General features: G+C 39.1%; 1 protein-coding gene across 2 annotated transcripts in view; it reads right to left on the bottom strand.

Moving 5' to 3' along the window:
* The window catches only part of cdk18 (cyclin dependent kinase 18), a 47591-nt gene that overhangs the window by 4774 nt on the left and 29980 nt on the right, over positions 1-12837 (bottom strand). For both annotated transcript variants that reach the window (XM_069703228.1, XM_069703227.1), the window contains exons 3-11: positions 11630-11766; positions 9106-9237; positions 8611-8667; positions 6580-6694; positions 5592-5686; positions 5423-5485; positions 3413-3536; positions 2274-2394; positions 633-730 (exon numbers count right to left, since the gene is read on the bottom strand). In XM_069703228.1, coding sequence (XP_069559329.1) covers positions 633-730; positions 2274-2394; positions 3413-3536; positions 5423-5485; positions 5592-5686; positions 6580-6694; positions 8611-8667; positions 9106-9237; positions 11630-11766 — 942 coding nt within the window. The remainder of the gene's footprint in view (positions 1-632; positions 731-2273; positions 2395-3412; positions 3537-5422; positions 5486-5591; positions 5687-6579; positions 6695-8610; positions 8668-9105; positions 9238-11629; positions 11767-12837) is intronic.

A 12837-nucleotide genomic window follows, 5' to 3' on the forward strand; every position in this document is an offset into this window, starting at 1 on the left:
TGTGCTGGCGGAAAACACGGATTCAATCGGTTGTCAAACCTTTGTTGGCAGAATTCCCCTTTATACAAGTGTTTCCAGTGGCTAGCTGTCAATCAAACCTGCACAACTGATGTTTGAATGTTTGGGGTCATGTCCTGCTACGTCACCAAACTTCTACTGAGCTTCAGCTGCCTGATAGTAACCCTGACAATATCCTACATGATAAACGTGGGAATTTATTTACCCTTCAATGATGGCTATCCAGGCCCAGAGCAGCAAGAAGTCCAAAAATCATAATGCTACCGCCACCATGCTTCACATTTGGGATGATGTTTTCACGTTGGTCTTCAGTGCCATTTTTACATACGTTCTGTTCATTGCAAACAATGCAGCCTTTGTTTCACCAGCCCATCAAACATTTTCCCTGTAGCATTGTCAAGTGAGGCTTGCTCCGTGGTGTCTTGCCATGGACACCAGGATTTGCACAAGGTAAACTCATTAACACAGCTGTAAATCACAACCAATGATTCCTTTAAGACTTAAGCTGTTACCCTGGGATGTAGATAACTCCAAACCACTCACTTACTTTTTCTTGCCACTGTACTTTTTTAGACTGACCTTCACGATCTTGCGACATAATGCTGTTGTCTTACCCATGAGCCTAAAAATCAGATGAAGCTCCTCTTTCACAGTGGCACCAGGAAACATCGGACGACCTGTTGCCATCTCATAGAGGATACAGCCCACGCCCCTGGAGAAAGACGGGGGAAATAAAGATGCCGGTAGGAGGAGAAAACGACATACGCCCACACACACACACACACACACACACACACACACACACACACACACACACACACACACACACACACACACACACACACACACACACACACACACACACACACACACACACACACACACTTCAAAGAGTGCTGATAATAAGTGTAAACAAGTATGGCGTGAGTGGGCACAGCCTTTTGTTCCATGCAGGACGGTGCGGGGAAGAGGCAACCTGTGGTTTGGTGAAAGGATACGGTGATAAGTGAGCTTATAAAAGGCTGTCGTGCAGCTCGAGCCACATTTAATCATCTGTGGTTTACAGGAGCTGTGTGGGTGCTCTCACCATATAAAACTGCTAATGAGCAAAAATACATAAGGTAAGTTAATGCAAATGAGCTACACTCCTTTGAAAGACTAGTGACTCATCTTTCTGCTAATAACCTGGGAGACTTTAATAGATAAGAATGTCCCATAGAAATCTTGGATGATCCTCACGCTACTGTACATCTATCTGATTCACCAAGTGAATCATCAAGTAATATGGATGAGAGCCGAGGGCAGTGCATTTATTTACCATTAAAAACTGTCTTGTGCGTATGTGAGTAATTAACAATTTACTGGTTAGTGTCAGAAAGTTGAATGATTTCTCAATATTATAATAATAAATGAGAACAAACTGTTCTCCCAAAACTAATACATTAGCCTCTTTTAATAATAACAAGTTCTGGTATTTTTTGGTTTTAATTGCACCTGAAAAAAAGATTTGAGGGCATAATGTTTTGACAGTGTTATGAAAAACTTTTTTAAGAATCTTACCACAAAATATAACATTATCCTGCTAAAACATTACAATGGGATTACAATACATTACAATAACATTGCATCTTTTGCATGTATCAACAATTTATTCATCACTTTTAGCAAACTATTAAAGTGTTCCTATAGTAAATTAAGGAAATTATCAGTTTTTCCTATACATTCAGCTGACTATTATTGTTTATCATTACATTTTAATCATCATTCCGTACTTTGATCTAGTTCGACAATCTATAATAATCTAAAGTTTATGCATTACTTTAAGCCATATACAGGAACAAATAATCAATTATTTTTAACTCAATTTCTCTGCTGATTACTTTTTATGCTGTCTAAATGGCAGAACGTGTTTAAGTGTTACAGCTGAGTGCAAATATCTTTAAATCAAATAATGTTGATTTTTACAATCTCTCTATGTATCCCCTGGAAACTACAAGTGCTGTATCCCTGGCTAAGAATTCCTTATTTTTCATTAAAATAAGAATTATTTTTCATGTTATTCACAATATTTAAATCTTGAACTTCAGTGTACTCCTTTGCTCCACGGCATCAGCTTTTGTATATTACAAACCATAGTGTAGTAGGTGTAAATTAAGGAGCTCAGATTGCCATTGTGGACCTTTGGATCAGTGCGCAATGAAGAGAGAAGAATCCTTCCTCAAACATCTACATCAACAGAATATTGTTCTACTTACCACATGTCGATGGGCGTGGAGTATTCTGTAGAGCCCAGCAGCACATCAGGGGGCCGATACCAAAGAGTTACCACTTCATTTGAATAGGTCTTAGTGGGGACGGACTTGGCCCTTGCCAGACCTGGACAGCACAGGGTTTAAAGTTGTAAGACCTGAGTAACTGCATAATGGATTTCGTAAGGTTTTTTTTTTTTAGCAAGCCTGCATTTTGTGAGTCAGGAACACCTAATAGCATCTCAGCCCCAATGTTCTGTCCGGAATATGTTTATACGTTGAAGAAGTGTTCAAGTTAACTGTTGAAATGTGTTTTCATTGTTTCGTGCATAAATCGGTGTGGTGCTTTTATTTTGACGCCTGTAACGAAGCAAGAAGAAGGAAGCTGAGAGATGTAAACTGCAGGGAGCACGGTCGCAGCTGTGTGGCATCCCATGTTTAATCCACAGTAATCATTCGTGTGTATTCCTCAGAAAGCAATGGCTGTAAGTGTTTTATGTTTTTCATGTATTGGATGATTAAGAATGGTGACTTTTGTTAGGACTTGAAGGTAAATGTGAACATAAGGCTGTTTATATTTATCCGTCATTCATATTGCAGTCAATTAAAATGTTTTGTATTTTCTTTTCTAGTTTCACTCCGATTCAACGTTGTCAACCTGATTTAATTTTGTATGAAGTCATTAAAGGAGCAAGCACACTCGCATTCCTGGCTCTTGAAAAGGAGTTTGGCTGGCTGTTTTTCTATGTTAACGCTTTGGAAGTAAAACACACAGAGAACAATACACCCAACATCTACACAGTGTTTTATAATTGAGTGCCTGGCAAATTAAAAAAAAAAAGGTGCAAAGATTGCTCTATCAGCCTATTGTGTTCAGTCAAAACTATTAAAACATAATCAGGGAGGTTGGGCTTATCTACCCACTTACAGCACAAAACTGAGAAAAGTCAGAGCGAGGAGAACAGTTGCTAGGATACAGGAAGTAAGGGTGCTAAAGTAATCAGGATAGACGATTTCAGAGTGGCAGTAAAATGAAATTGGAAAGCAATCGTGCTAGGGGACGTGCTATTTTAATACCAAGAGTCTGTGTCTTTACGACCCCATTTGCATCTGTTGATGTTAATAGGTGCTTTGAGCATGCCTACCAAAGTCAGCCAGTTTCAGCTCGCCCTTGTCGTTGATGAGTAGGTTCTGAGGCTTAAGGTCTCTGTGGAGGATTTTCCTCTTGTGACAGTAGGATAGACCACGCAGCAGCTGGAACATGAAGATCTGCAGAGGAAAATAACGAAGATAAAAATGTCTGCATAAATGATTATAAAGAAATATAGGTTTTTAGAACTAGTGTGTACCTTTGTTGGGAATAAACTTTAAGAAATCAACATAATTTGTCAGCTCCTATTCACCCCTACGAATCCTCCAGTTCCTCAAAAGTCTGGAACTGACAAATGTTTTTACATTTTCAAAGTATCGGATATATTTGGGAATAACACAGAAATCGGACAATCACAGAGACCCAGTTTGGACCACTTACTTACTTACTTTCCATTGCGGTTGAGTCACAGAGCAAAACATCTGATTTTGCTAAAAATACAATCAGTGGCCTCTTTATTTGGCACACCTTTGTGTGCCCAAAGCACATACGCTCTGCTGCAGTGTAAGATCACTCTTTAGGAAGCTCAGTGTTTTGTTTTTGGCAACTGGCAGAAATGTAACTGCTTTTATGTTCAAGAAAAAAACTCAGTATCATGCAGGCCAGGGGTGACAAACATACGGCCCGCGGGCCGCATCCGGCCCGCCAGGGGGTCCAGCTCAGCCCGCCGGATGACTTTGCTAAGTGTGAAAATTACAGAAAGACATAAAGTGCATTTCTATGAGAATATGGAGGTTTATGAGTACAAACGTTTTGTAATTTTTTTTTAATCGATCCAGTAATTGCTTCCAAAACAGCGTAAATGCGACGTCTGCTCCGGAGGCAGAAGCACTCGTTGCCACAGGCAGCAGCGCGAGGGAATCTGCAGAGGAGAGCCCAGGCAGATAAACAGTGGGCTGGTGTCTGAGTTTTTGGTCTTTATGTTTCTAGTTTATTGTAGAAAGACCTTAAAATAGGGTTTATCATCCAAAAACCCTCACCAATGATTTAAACATAGAGAAATATTGTCGTTATGTATGCGTTATTATGCTATGATTTTACTGGTCTTGCCCACTTGAGAACAAAGTGGGCAGTATGTGGCCCCTTAACTAAAATGAGTTTGACACCCCTGATGTAGGCTATTTAGTAGATGACGAATAGTAAACAGTTTCCATTGGAGATTCATGAGAAATTGTATTGATGTCATTGGAGTTTCCTGAAAAAAAACCTAACAAAAATGTGTTCATTGTTTTGGAAAACCAATGAATAAAGATGTCTTTTTACGAAGCAATTTCCCTGACCATACTTTCCTACATTTTTTTTCTTGAAAACATAAACAGCTATTCAAAAATGTAGCAACTAAAACCCCTCAAATCAGTACAACATTGAGCACATCTTTGTAATTGACAGCTAATTTTCTTGAAATTATGAGGTACATTTTCTTGAAATTAGCTGGAAAATACAGGACCCTTAAAAAAAAAAATGTGAGGAGGGCAGAATATTCTATTGCATTGTATTAGATTGTAACAGTCTAGCTCAAAAAAGTGGTAGCCTAAATCTCTTTAGGCTATTCAAACATTTTAATGATGAAAATAACCTCAGATGTCTCTTTAAATGTATCCGAACTGAGCCGGTTATATTGGTAGACTGCATGTTGATGTTTCTTTCTAACATTTTCATGTTAAATCATTTGTTATTACTTTGCTTATGTTTTACAAAATTGACACAGATTAGAAAAAACACAGTTGCAGCTTGAGTAACATCTTTTTTTAAAAAAAAATGTTTCTATCGTGCCGGAGTTTACTTTTTTTCCCATCCACATGTGAATACCTTAAGAACAATGGTACGTCTTATTTTCAAAAAGGGTTGGACATTTATTTTTCGGAAAATTAGACGCCCAGCTCTGTGACTCAAAAGTAGCGGTGAGGCATGCTATTAAAATAAGCTTTCTTTCTTTGGCATACAGTCACTACCATGTGAGGCTGCTGCTGCTTAGTCATTTTCATATTTCCATGCATGTGCTCACCTTGACGTTATACATGCTCATGAGATTCCCGCAGTTGTCCAAGTACTGTTTGAGGTCACTGTCCTGTAAAACGGAACAACTGCAAGTGTTTACACTCAATTCATATTTCCTTCAGGTAATTGAAGTCCACACGATTGAGAAATCGTACAAATTTTGAACTGCTACTCACAAGATACTCAAACACCAGAGTGAGGCACCGGTCAGTGTGGATGATGTCGTGCAGTGTGACAATGTTGGCATGTTTCAGGTTCTTCAGTAGAGACACTGGTTGGACAGAGGAAGGAGACATTAAATGTGTTGTTTTCCTCCAGGTACTTCCAGGGACACAGCAACAGTAATCCTATCGCAGCTTGTCTATGATTAAAGGAGATGTTTTACCTACTGTATATATAAATGTGGACAACACATCACCACTGTCTCCCACTGAACTAAATGTCAAATAAAAATAAGATGGTCCTGCAATCTTGAGGTGTTTACATCATCTGCAAGCAGACTCTGTGTGGTGATAACCGGGGAGTAGAGACGTGGTTTTGATGTCCTGCCGATCTCTAATGACCCACAGGTTTTCCTGTGATCTTTTAATGGTAGTCATTTATGAAACAAAACACCATTTGAAATCTGCATGTTAACAGTGCTTGTCATGGTCATGGAGTTCATAATAAGGGAGGAATTATACAGCTCATTACTTTATGTATTTCTAAAAGTTCAAATATTTCTATGAATCTATGAATGTCATACTATTGTGAGTGTTAATATGATGTTTGTATAATGGCATATACAAGCTGACACACACAGGAGGTTAGTTCATTGCGAATACTTATGAACTAACACAGTAGTAAATGTCTAGTAGCTGCAGACGGGTCAGTTCACAGTCACATACCTCTGGCTACTTACTGTATGACCAATTCTGTTTGTAATTTAAGATAAGATAATATATCCAATTACTAATACTTCAGGAGATTGTAAGGGGACAACAATTATTATTACTATGAACACTATTATTGTGGGAGCTAACTGTTCTGTGATGTGAGGTACTTTTTTGTTAAAATGATGATCAAAAATGCAAGTAGATTAAAAAAAGATTAAACAAAACACAACAACCTTGGACTGGAAAATGTGTATGTGCGTGGTGAGTGCATGTGCTTATGTATGCGTACCCTCTCTGATAGCAGTGCAAGGTGCTCCCTCTTCATGCTCCAGGCGAATCTCCTTCAATGCCACAAGGTTCTCTGTTAGTTTGCTCCGGCCTTTGAACACTGTGGCGTACGTACCCTACAAATACAAACACACAAACACAAACATACTGATATTCTGATGAAGCGGAATTGAAATGTACTTTAGTAGAATAAATTCATTTCTAGGCGCACAGGAGTGTATCCGCTTTGGGAACCTCAGAATTGCCTCTCTTCTCTTGGCAGATAATGTAGTTCTGTTGGCATCAGATTGCGACCTTCACAATACACTGTGGCAGCCAAGTGTGAAGCTGCTGGGTGAACAGTCATCACCTCCAAGTCACTTCTTCTCTACAAGAACACCTTGAATTTCTCCCTCCCAGTTGGGAGTGAGTTGTTGCCCCAAGTGAAGGAGTTTAAGTATCTCAGATTCTTGTTCACACGTGGAGGTAAAATGGAGCGACAGATTGACGGGCAGATCGACAAAACGTCAGTAATCTTGGTGTGGCGTTGCATCAAAAAATAACCAGTTGAGATGGCTTTGATATCTGATTGGGATGCCCTTAAATGCTATTTTCCAAGCACATCTACCCCAGGGGTAGCCCCAAACCACACTGGAGACATTGGATATCTTATCTGGCCTGAGAACACCTCAAGATCCCCATGAAAGAGCTGGATGGATGGATGGATGGATGGATGGATTTTTATATGGATGGAATGTCGCTCATATGAAAACAGATATACCTTTTTTCTGTTAAGAAGAGCACAATAATGAAGTTAATTTGATTAGAACCTGTTTACTTTCACTGATTTATTTTTCATCATCATCTACTCCTGTGCATAAACGTAAAGCCCAACCCTCCATCCTTTATCTATACCCACTTTATCCTGAACGGGGTCTCGGGGGAGGAGGGGGACGGGGGGGCTGGAGCCTGTCTCAGCTGACTTAATAAACATTAGGCTCACCAAATAATTAATCCTGACTGATTGAATGGGGTTAGAAGTTTAAAACATTATCCATGAGTGCCATCAAATCCTCACATCAAGGTAATGCGACAGGCTTTGGTTTTATGCGCCAATTAAATGTATATTTACTTATTTGGGATCTGATTATTGAGATTTAAATACTGTCATCACCCTCACATGTTATTCTTCATCTATAATGGCCTTCCACTGCTGACTATTCTTCAACCACTATGTAACTGATTGTAGGTGTTCTAATAACTCAGAATCAACTACTGCGGGCTGAAAAGAGAGCAAATCATTTTGGATATTTAGCAGATAAACTGTAGTAAATTATGTACTTTTCTAATGACCACAAGTGTGAATTGCTGCCTGCCACTGGTTGCAACGCAAACTGTGACTTTTTGAAGCACCCGTCATAACAATTGACAACAAAAGCAGCTCTTTTAGATTTCTCGTTACCACTGTTAGCTGCTGCTGAGCCTTGTGACTGAAATTAATGCAGACAGCTTCTGTCACTAATCATTCCTCACTCCTTAAGGCAATAACCGTTCTCACATAAATGGTGTGGGATTTCAGTGCATGGGCCCATGAGCCCTCCTCCTCCTCAGCAAATCCATGAACTGTAATCTTGTCTTTTTTGCTTAAGCACATGGTGTGAATTATTATGTCTTAGTAAGCCATGAAAAAGCTAGACTTAAAGGTAAACTAGTTTGTCTTGTGTTTTTTTTTTTGGGGCATATAAACAAAGCTACACAGACACAGTGTTGTACTGAATCTGACAAGCTGTTGTGTCTCCTGAGAGGACTGACTCACTGCCGGCCTAACAAGTAAAAAGAAGACTTGAAGATAAGCTGCAGTCAGCATGGTCAACATTACCACCAGAGGTGCTCGATCCTTGTTTGATGTTCACTCTAGCTTCAAGTTGTTGCTCTGTGGCTGCAGTAATGGTTGTAGTTGTTGTACACTCATCCTTCACTGGACTGTGTGTCAGCTGTCTTCATTGACCATCTGAAAATGGCTAAAAGGTGTAAGCAACTGGCAGTGACATACCTCACCCAGTTTGCCGAGCTTCACGTACGTCTCCAGTTTTCCAAATCCGATGTCAGACTAGAGTCACAAAGAAAAATACATGAATCCTATTGTGTCCACTGCAGTGATTGCACTGATTACACTGAGCAAGTAATGTTTCTATTTGTAAATCAAGCATAAATCCTGGTTTACCCTGTCACCCAGGCAGGATGCAAAGACCACTTAATTGAGAAAGGAGAGTATTCAAGAAACTAATGGATTCATTATAATAATACAGAAGGAAACACAATTATGATAACAATAACAACAAGAAGGCATGGAAAGTAATTGGAAATGGAACTATACTCTGTAACGTGAGCTGAGACTGTCACTGATTCGAAACTAATCTACCTAATGGATTGTAACAAAAACAGGAAGCCAATGAGGTTGCTAAAATGAGATTTTACGAATATATGAAACATTACATGTACTGTTGTCAGACAGACAGACAGACAGACAGACAGACAGATAACTAACCAGTGAAGCACGTCGAGACATGCGACTGAGAGGTTTGCAAAGCGGGGAGGTTTCACTCTCTAGCTGCAGCTTCTTGAGAAACTCTGGAGGCAGGCGGATGTCCATGGGCAGAGACATGCGCTTACTGACATCCTGAAAAAAAGTCACCACACACAACGAGGGTCAGCGATTAAGTTAAAACGTGGGCTAGTATTTTGCATATTTCATTTCTTTAAAAATAATTCATTTAAAAATGAAACTGATTCATAAAGCTCGTCGTTCTGGAGGCGGACATGTTGTTGGTGTCAAAACTTTGTGATATCTTCAACTCCTAGGCCGACATCAATATCTTTTTCGCTGAAAAACTTAAAAACGTTTTTTTTTTTTTTTTTTTTAATACTGGATGAGAATTTTAGAAGGCAAAATTATAATTCAAAATTTAACCTCATGGTGGCAGTGTTGTCTCTCCGTTACAATGCCTAAACCCATTCACCAACCATTCTTAAGAACAAATTTCTTCTTGAAATCCCCTTACGCAGTTTTTACAACGATTCTTATATCCACCAGTGTTTTCGTGTTTGGAATTTGTTGTTAGGTATGCATAAGCGTATGCTGACATGTTTTTTTGTTTGGTTGGTTTTTATCAACTATACTTGATTGATACTATAATATTTAATCTATAATTATATATTTTTTTTTATAATTCATGATTTTATTAATTATTGTAGTTACTTAAGAAAGCATTATGACGGCACTTTTGCTATCCACTTCCTGCCGCAGCACCTTCCATTCAGAACTACCAAAGTTGTTCTTTCTCTTGGAGTCCCGTTATTAACCGTCGTTTGGCATTATTCATGCTTCTCTGGACTTCTCTTTTCCAGCTAAATGTCTGTGACCCCCTGTACACAAGACACTGCAGTCTCATGCCCCCTTTTGGACATCAGCATTTAACAGCGTTTCAAATTATGAGGACCATGGTAGTCATCAATATAAGGACAAAGGTGCGAACAAATCTGCGATTTACGGTATGTTTAATCTGCCTTGTATAAGTGCCAGCACTGGCAACTTCGAGGTATGTAATAATGTCTGGAGAAAAAAAACAACAACAATACATTTGAGAGTTAAATACAAATACTGTAAATGACCCTCCCGTTCATAACTGATGAAGTAAGGTAGAGTAAATGAATTGCGAATAAACAGTAATTGCCCATCCTTGAGTAATTTTCGCAACACAGCTTTAGTAGCTGCAGTGTGAGGTCCACACTGGGTAGATCAATAAAGTGTCATGTCTCCCTCACTTAAGGGGCAATCACCCCAAAGTGTTATTGACTGATTGCGACCTCTGGCAAGGTTGAAGGTGAGTGGAGCTGCACTTGAGCCGTGTGTCTTAGTCTGTTCACACCATTGTAATCTTGAGATGAGGCTGGTTAGTCAAAAGTGAAATCTTCCGTGTGGGTGAGTAATAATTCATTAATGAATGAAGTACTCTTCCATTACCATAACACAAGTACGGAAAGTTAATAAGTTATTGATAAATCAATTTAGGTAACTTAAGTGGTTGGTTTGATTGGAAATGTTGCTGTGATGAAAGAAAGATCTAGCTAAAATAACATCATGACACAACAGCCAAAGAATTTTGTTTTACATTCTGGAAAACCATAAAAATACTTGTTATTAATCCTGTACTGATCTTTTAAGCATTATTTAGCTACAACAATGTACGTACAACAACATTATACATTTACTGTGCTTGTTGACATAGGATACCCAACTAGAAATCATGCAATGTTTTATACATGTTTTAAAGAGGACATTATTTTTGTTCTCAGAATATTATTTTTAAAGGTAAGATAATGTTCTAAAAAATAAGAATAAAAATGCAATAACAACATTTTTGTATAATGGTTCTAAGCACATTATCCTACTCTAAAATAATATCATTCTAGGAACCAAAAGAAAATTGCTACTGAAAACATTTTTTGAATTAGGGCATAGCCTAATGTTGATGTTATGAAACACATTTTAAGGATATTAACAAAAACTATTTTTAGAATGTTTTTATAGAAATATTGCACAACAACAAAGAACACAAAATCAAGATCTGACGAAGCTCCAGGTCCTCTCTATGCCACACTGTTATTTATGTCTTCACTGCATCTTTCTGAGCACTACACTTCCCTCTTGGCATTGCTTCACTTGACTGTCTACAAGATGTGTGGTGGCGGAGCAAGAGTCGGAGTGAATCACACTCACTCCGTGGGGACTTTTTCTGAAAAGGTGGAACTGTGAACTCTCTCACATTTCCAAAAAAAAAAAAAATCTGGTGCTGCAGGAATCGTTAAAAGCTTCTGAAGTGACTCATCTATTATCAAGAAACTCTTGTGCCATCTCCATCTGACCTAGACAGACCTATCAGTAAGTTGGCTTGCTTGGCACTTATGCAACATAACTGGAAACCAAAGTGAACAATCGGTCTGTTAACCCCTTCATCTTTAATACAAACCGGTGTCCATCTACAGGTGCCCTTTGAGCCTCTGCCACTTACCTCCATGGAGAAACGTCTGTGCTGGGCTTTGCTGTGGTAGTGGAGGTGGGATGGAGACTGATCCACCGGTGTGGTTGGTTCGGGGCTCATTGGGCTGACATCATGAGATGGAGGACCCAGCCTGTCTGTTGCCAGGCCTAACAGAGAGGAAATTAAATAATGGTGTTGGTCCACAACAAGGTTTTTAGAACAGTTTCAGTGCTCATCTGTAGACAACCTCTGAGTCTCTGTGAAAGCATTTAGTGAGCCCCTGTCCCCTATGTGGAAGTATCTGCATTTTGTTTCGTTTATCCACTTATTTATTTATTTATTTATTTCCCAGAGTTACCTGCTGCAGAGATGCTTCTGTAATCAGAGAACTAGAGCTGATGTTTCAACATCAATCCCCGGTCCATGCAATTCATTAAGTCCAGCTTCAAAGCTACATATCTGACTCTGATATCCATGTGGCTATGAAGTCAGTAAAGCACTTTTTTTTTTTTTTTTACATAAAGTAATCTTTTTTCTTATATTCTAAATTATTATTTGCATTTTTACATTTGATTTAATAGCATTTGTTAAAACACAGACATGAAATGGGGTGAGAGGGGGCATGACATAACAAAGGTCTGGGTGGTCAGGACTTGGACTGTTATGTTGTATGTGGCTGTGTTCCAAACAGTGTATTGCCCTTAGTACTTATTAGAACTGTCACCAAACTCCACGTCCTGTATGGAGCAGTTTAGCATCTTTCAGCTTTGCCCCACTACTGTTATCTGTCTTGTTTTTGGCAGCGGCAGGCAACAGTTTTTACCCAAAACGAGCTCTACAAAGTGAAAGAATCAGTAGTCTTCTTTTGTAGTCACACATCTAGCAAAACATTCCTTAGTACAAAAATTGTTGTGAAAAGATGATTATAAATAGCAATTAGCCAACATACTGTGTGTGTTGATGTGAGCACAGAACAAAGAAAAGGATAGTTGCCTCCACACAACCACAAAATGGACCCTCTTGTTTGAAGAGATGATGCTCATCATGACTAAAGACATCACAGTTCAGGCTGCTAAAGCAAACCTCTCAGACAATTATACGGTGAGCACACCAGCATAACTAGTGCAACAGCTATCGACCTGCGTGTTGGGGAGACAGGACTTTGATCCTCATGGTGCAGCATTGTACACCGTAATTGATGTGTGTTTGATGGTCGGCGTCTTTCAAACGCTATCTGC

The sequence above is a fragment of the Brachyistius frenatus genome, unplaced genomic scaffold (genome assembly GCF_029030835.1).
Source record: "Brachyistius frenatus isolate BFR_SWC_R1_liver_20210118 unplaced genomic scaffold, ASM2903083v1 Contig_45, whole genome shotgun sequence".
Taxonomy (NCBI): domain Eukaryota; kingdom Metazoa; phylum Chordata; class Actinopteri; family Embiotocidae; genus Brachyistius; species Brachyistius frenatus.